The sequence below is a fragment of the Centruroides sculpturatus genome, unplaced genomic scaffold (genome assembly GCF_000671375.1).
Source record: "Centruroides sculpturatus isolate CEXI.00-Female unplaced genomic scaffold, Cexi_2.0 scaffold525, whole genome shotgun sequence".
Taxonomy (NCBI): domain Eukaryota; kingdom Metazoa; phylum Arthropoda; class Arachnida; order Scorpiones; family Buthidae; genus Centruroides; species Centruroides sculpturatus.
Window position 1 is genome coordinate 142,023 of NW_019384791.1, and position 6,718 is coordinate 148,740.

Genomic DNA, 6,718 nt, shown 5'->3' on the forward strand with positions numbered 1-6,718 from the left:
CAATCTTTGGCTATGTCTTGGGCTACTGAAATATTTTACGTTTCTGACACTAAATTAACTTCTGAAGTATAATTTTTTATTGTTTTTATATTTTTCAATATATTTACTTTGTTTGTACAAAATAAAGAAGTAATTTTTAACGATACAATAGTCAAGATTATTATTTTAAAAAGTTTACATTAGGCTTAACATCGACGAAAATTCAACGCGAAGCGACACGCAACGTAGAAAAATTTCAACATGGGATAGGTTAATATTTTTTCTTGCATAATCGGTTATCCGAAATATCGAATTCTTTTCCCCCAATTGATTCGGATAATCGACGCTCTACTGTAGTGCCTATTAGACGCTTTACTTATTATTTCAACAATGACTATAGTAAGCGATGTTATAAGCGGTTACTTAATTATTTACCGCCTAACCCAGTGTTTCTCAGCGGAGCCGATATCGCCTTCATGTGTGTGTTTTTCCATGTTGAGGGGGCGATTTGTGTTGGGAGAATTTAATTTAGTAAGTCAAAAACCGTGGAGAACACGAGGAGGAGCTGTAGTAGCGGCGCCAGAGTTGAATAGTAGTAAAGTGAAGTATGTAAAACGTAACTAAATTTCCTGTATTCTTTTGTTTTAATATTCTGAAAGTAAAGGTTGTTGGATTATAACTGAAGGTGTCCTTTTTTTGCTTGGGAGAAACAAAGTCAATATTAACAATAATAAATTAAACTAAATGTCAATGTAATCAAAATCATGGGAGAACTATCTAAATAAAAATAATAAAAAATTACACTGGTATATATAACCAGACCTACCTAAAAGCAGAAGAAAAATTAATTATCACGTCAAGACAACGAATAGTCTTCCCGATTTGTTAAGGGAGAGATGCCTTCCGGGAAGACTAAGGTAAATGGCACCTATTTAGGTGTCAGAAACGTGGAAAACCACGCGACAAGCTCTTGCTCAAAACAAACTCGCGAATAATTTCCAGTTTTCAGAGGTTTTATCCTGGTTTACCGTGAAACTATGCAAATTTTCTTTGTTACATCACGTATATATTATGATATTATCATTGAACTTAATTGGCAGAACTTCAACTTCGCATATTGGATAAAAACAAATCAAATTAGTATAAAATAAAATATAATTTATTATACAATATTAAAATTGTCCCTTTTGTGTTACACAGGAAGAAATTATTATTATTATTATTTTGTTATTTTATTAATAATAAAATATACAGAAAATTATATTATACAGTTAATACACTTTAAATCAATTTAACGGACAGAACATAATTGAAATGGGGCGTAACACTCAACTGTAAGGAGCGAGATACTTAATTAAAAAACCTGATATACTTATTTCTTTCGGATTATATTTTGTGGTAATAACGGGGCATTCGTTTTTTAGATTTAAATAAGGACTACACAATTCTAAAATCCATTCTGCAAAGAGAAATTCTATTTGAAAGTCCATTAACGTGGCCACCTTCTCGTTACATCTCTCTTTGTAATAATCCACGATACAACTTCTCAAACGATTTAATCCGCTTAAAATAAAGTAATCATTGAGTTAATGAACTTATTAAATATTTCATACAAAATTTGAAGAAATGCTTACCAGCAAAATGTTAAAAGTTTGTCTGTCGATGAACTTTGGTACAAAGTCACTACAGAATTCAGATTTTCTTCGAAACAAGATTTGACTCTTTTGAAATTAGACTTTATGCAGGATGTTTCTTTCACATAATCTGGTTAGGTATTTATAAACAGGGATTTTTATAAATAAAGTTTAAATTTTCATACTGACTGAGATATTAAACTTGAATGATATGAAATAAGAACAGATACTTACGTTGCAAAATTACTTACCTTTATAAAACTGTTTTTGTGGGTCACAAAAATCTTTCATCTTTCGCATAGTGCCACTAAAAATAAAATCTCCCACTATTCTATCCATTGAAGTCATGCAATTATGGGAGAAGTTGTACATACAATTTCTCTCTGTTTCCAACATTCTTTACAAAATAAAGTATTAATTCTCTTATAATTTATTGCAAAAATTTACATTTGAAAGACCTACCGGCATTGTTCTTTCAACTCTTCTTCATTACTTGGAAATGGATTTCCCAGGTTTTTGATAAAATCACTCACAGTCAACACACAGTCAGCAAGGATTTGCAGTCTGCATTTGTTAGTAGTTTCTACTGCACCTTGAAATTTAAATTAAATTTAGAACATGTATCGTGTAAAGTACAAACGAATTGTTGTTTAAATGTTGATAGTCCTTGACTTTCAAATAACTCGCTTTATCGTACAAGCACCCCTTCCTTAACGTTTTCTGTTAGAATGTCTTTTAATTTTTAATATTTAAAGTTCATAGAACGTACTTTTGAAGACCAAACAATCAATCAGCATGTTTATTTTAACATTTTATAATGTTATGCGAAGCAATTTGCTTAAAACGATGAGAAAGGTGTGTGACGTTCCAGACTGAGTCCGAACCCATTATTAATTATATAAAAATGTTAGAAGATAAAAGGAAACTAAAGGAAATTTTAATGAAAATAAACGCGACGCGAAAGTAAACAAGTGAGTCTCGACATGTGTTAAACAATAGATCAGTGTCGAGTCGGAGAGTTCGAACTTTGACACTGACGCTAGGTGGATCGAAAGGATCGAAGTTAAACTTAATCGGAAAATGAGGAGGTTTGACAAACAGCAAACATCGCGTTCAATCATTAACATTCTAAAATGTCAAAAAAGAGACAATACGCGCTAAAATACGAGTGCAATTTTCTTAGTTCCATTAACGTCTCCTGGTCATAGTCGAGGGACTGTGTCGAGTTGACTGACCGTCTAAGACAGACCTCTCTCGTGACCCGAACCGATCTTATTTCCACCTGGAAACGGGAAGGAACCAATCGAGAAACGACGAGGAGTCTGAACCAATCGAAGAAGGAAATTTGGGGACGAAATCTTATAAAAACCCTGGAGTTCGAGGCCTAAACGCAGATTCCCTACAGTTTGTGCTGTCAGAAAAATCTTTCGTTTCGACTGGTGCGACATCGATATCGCCCAAATGCAACCCGTCGCCTCGTCCAATCCATCTAGAATCTACTGTGTCTTCGTTTTCAACCCACCCAACTCACCTCATCACTGCCCCGGGACTGCTACCGTCGAAGACGCACCGTCTACGACAAGCTTATAGAACTCTCCTTTCAACGAACTTTCGATTGTAAAACATCTTTATACATAGAATATGTAAGCAAATATTTTCCTTATTTCAAAGAAACTGGAATTGCATCAGTGTCTCCTAAACCACCATCCTTATACGGTTCGAAACCCCTTGTTTATCCTGACGCGAGATTAGAGATCTCCCCTCCCTCTAATCGGCAAGCTCACTAATGTTAACAGAAAAATTGGATAATCTATCAAGAGTTAATTAATATTAAGTTAAAGAATTTATGTTATTTCTGTCACTCCTCTAACTAAATAATTTACATATTAACGTAATTATGTAGTAAGTTCCGTTTCATAAAATGAAATATAGAAGTAAATCGAATACATACCTACTGTTAAAAAAGTCACACAAAAAATGAATATTTTCATTTGTACGGATTTTCGTTAATCGGGTGTACAGAGTATTGATTTTACAGCTCGATTTCACGACATTTAGTTTCGATTTGAAATTCTACCTCTACGAAAACACATTAAAACATTTTCATGCTCTTATTTTTATTTAGACTATTATATTGTCATTAATATATGTACATGTTTACTTTCTCGAAATTAAAGATCAAGATTTCACCTTGAGTTTTTTGAAGGATCTTTAAAAAAAACTCAATGTGAAATCGAGGAAAATATATTTTCCTTGTCAATATATCAAACCTTAACACTTATATGTTGTAAATTAGGGCGTAGCCCTATAATAAAATTTCTTAATTTATATTCATGTTTCATTTAAAGAAATGTCGAAAATTAATTCATTCCGTTCCAAATTCAATTACTGAGCATAAAAAGTAAGAAGTAATTCGGTGTAAAATTTTCAAAACTTATACAAATTATTTTCAAAAACTCAAAAAGCAATTATATAAGTTAAATTTTATAAGATTTCTAAAGGTTATTGTATTTGTTATAAGAAAAGTTACATAAATATTAATTAAAGCCTCCCAAGATGAAAACATGGAAGCGCAGCATACTTCTTTTTCGTAAGAATAGACGAATTTGCGGCGTTACAAGTGTTTTATAGTCTTACATAGAGTAGAATAGTCTTCTACTTGTAATTAATGTTACGAAATGAGATTTAGTTTATTTTACTATATGTTCTACTTAAAGTTTATGTATATATGTGTGTTTATTGTTGTTTATCAGCAGTTTTCAAAGCAGTGGATCGATGGCAAGTTGTCCGCTTTCACGTATGCCTATAGCAATTAATTTACTCATTTTTTAATAAAGAAAAAACATACAGTATTCAGAGAAATCTTGGCAGCTGTAATTTCAAATCGGTTATATCTTATTAGCCCGCAGCTGACATTCTACTGTAAAAAATTAATCAATACATGAGCATATACGAACTCATCAATGAACTGCGTAGAATGAGTTGCTAAATATCGCAATGAATTTTAAAAAAATAAAAATTGTGCGAGTTTTAATTTAATTTGTTAAATTTTTTTATGCTATTGTAAAAATGATTTGAAAGACTTAATTGTTTGATATTTACGCAAAACTCCGGCAATGACTTCATTGAGTAGCGAGTTGCGTAATGTTTATGTGGAATTTATGTAAATTACCTTTCATGTGTTGCTACCAATTTTTCCGAATCTTGAATACGCCCCGAATACCAATAAGTTAAGAACCATTAACGTGAATCATTTGCATATTTCTATTATTCAAATATAATCTATATCAGGGCTGGCCAACACGTAGACCGCGGTCGACCGCAAAGGTTTTGAAAGTAGCCCGGGAAGCTAAGTTGAACAATTTGCTTTCACTTAAATTAATGTTTAAAAATCTTAATTCGATAATTTATTCTTACAATAATAGACTGTCTGTGCAACGTTTTTGTAAATTTCTACATTGTGTTGTTTTACCGTTACACTGTTTAATGTATCTGTTTTGTATTTTGTTTTTCTAAATAAATGCGATGCAGGCGCCATGATCTTCCACCTTTTCCTGCCCCAATTTCATCCACTACTCTTCGCAACTCTTCTCCTACCTTCTTGGTTATACCTACGAGTGGTATCAGAAGGCCCCCCCTCTTTCAATTTTTAATCTGTCTGTGCAACGTACCCATACTGTTTGTATTTATCCCGATGAACAATGCAAATGAATGTTAACGCATGCGCATATAAAAATCCTAAAATTGTTTGCCTATATTCATAGTCGCCTGCATACTATATTTTACCAAAAAAGTAGCCCCTAAGGGATAAAAGTTTGGCCACACCTGATCTATATCATATATGAAAATATACGTGTAATACGTTTTAACTTATCTAATTTATGTATATAGTATATATTATATATATATATATACACTATACACTAAGAGATCTGCTTGGCGCTGCTCGGGCGAGAAGTAATAAACGTAAACATAAACTAAGCCATAAAAGGTTGATTATTTTCTTCCCATTGTTATTTTCATCACGAAGTGTCAAAGGACAGAATGAATGTCTAGGTTTCATGTTCATGGTAATCTATATCACAGTTTCTGAACTTGTTTAAACCCAAGAACCAGTAAAATTTCACAAAAATTCTACGATCACTAAGTTATGTAGGTCTAATCAATAGCTGATATTGCACAAACCGTTGAGTTTAAACGAGCAGCGGACCTACTAAAAATCACTTATTATTTAACGGCCATAAAAATTATGTTTATATTAATGATGTCTCCAAAGTTCAGCAAATTTTTCGCAGAAAAATAATTTATCAGGAAACACGTGCCCGTCGTTCGATGCGCCGCTCCGCGACAAAAACAAGCTTAATCAATGGTGTCGTCGAACGGTGCACACTCGGTAAGTAATCCTACAATTTTTTGTTTATAGCATAGTTTATTGTGTGTATTTTCAGCATTTGGGATAGTGTGTGCCATTTATAACATAATAAAACTAAAAGCATATAAAGATAAACAAAACACCTTTTTTGCCGAGAAATATAATTTTTAAACAACAAACGTTTTCAGCCTAATTAATAGGCCATCTTCAGGTTGAAAACTAAAACGGAACGTAAATGTTCCATGAATAGAACATAAAAATTTAAATCAAAACTTTTACAAGAGAAAATAACGGAAGAATATTTAAAAATTTAAATAAAACACTAAAACAAAAATAACATAAATCTTCAATGTATTAATTCTGGTCGGAGCTTGTAGTATATTTCTTAACCAAATATTTCCATGCCGAAGGCAGGCTCTCGGAATCCCTCGCATTTAAACAGCCTTCTCTTATCTTACTTCTGTATATTTCTATTTTTTCTGCCGTCATTGCTAGAGTTGGGGAAGACAGAGGTTTGATGATTGTTGCCTCGTCCCATTTCACCTCAGATCCTTGTGCTTGNCATTTACGTTCCGTTTTAGTTTTCAACCTGAAGATGGCCTATTAATTAGGCTGAAAACGTTTGTTGTTTAAAAATTATATTTCTCGGCAAAAAAGGTGTTTTGTTTATCTTTATTTAGTTGCTGAGCACTTTTGATATTACTAAAAGCATATTTTGAATTCATATTGAAAC

The 6,718-nt window shown here is 32.4% G+C and overlaps 1 protein-coding gene across 3 annotated transcripts; it reads right to left on the reverse strand.

Annotated features, from left to right (window-relative positions):
* Positions 1-1,171: 1,171 nt before the first annotated feature.
* On the reverse strand, positions 1,172-6,237 carry LOC111629319. Of its 3 annotated transcripts, XM_023373204.1 has the most exons (6): positions 6,129-6,237; positions 3,565-3,692; positions 2,076-2,205; positions 1,865-2,010; positions 1,614-1,743; positions 1,175-1,542 (listed from the first exon to the last, which is right to left on the reverse strand). In XM_023373204.1, exons 2-6 carry the CDS (start codon positions 3,602-3,604, stop codon positions 1,308-1,310), a joined length of 681 nt encoding a protein of 226 aa, XP_023228972.1. In that variant the 5' UTR covers positions 3,605-3,692; positions 6,129-6,237; the 3' UTR covers positions 1,175-1,307. The 3 variants fall into 3 exon arrangements, with proteins under 3 accessions (XP_023228973.1, XP_023228972.1, XP_023228971.1); XM_023373205.1 differs by lacking the exon at positions 6,129-6,237 and having other exon boundaries at positions 1,172-1,542; positions 1,865-1,920; positions 3,565-3,769; XM_023373203.1 differs by lacking the exon at positions 6,129-6,237 and having other exon boundaries at positions 3,565-3,769.
* Between the last annotated feature and the right edge of the window lie 481 nt (positions 6,238-6,718).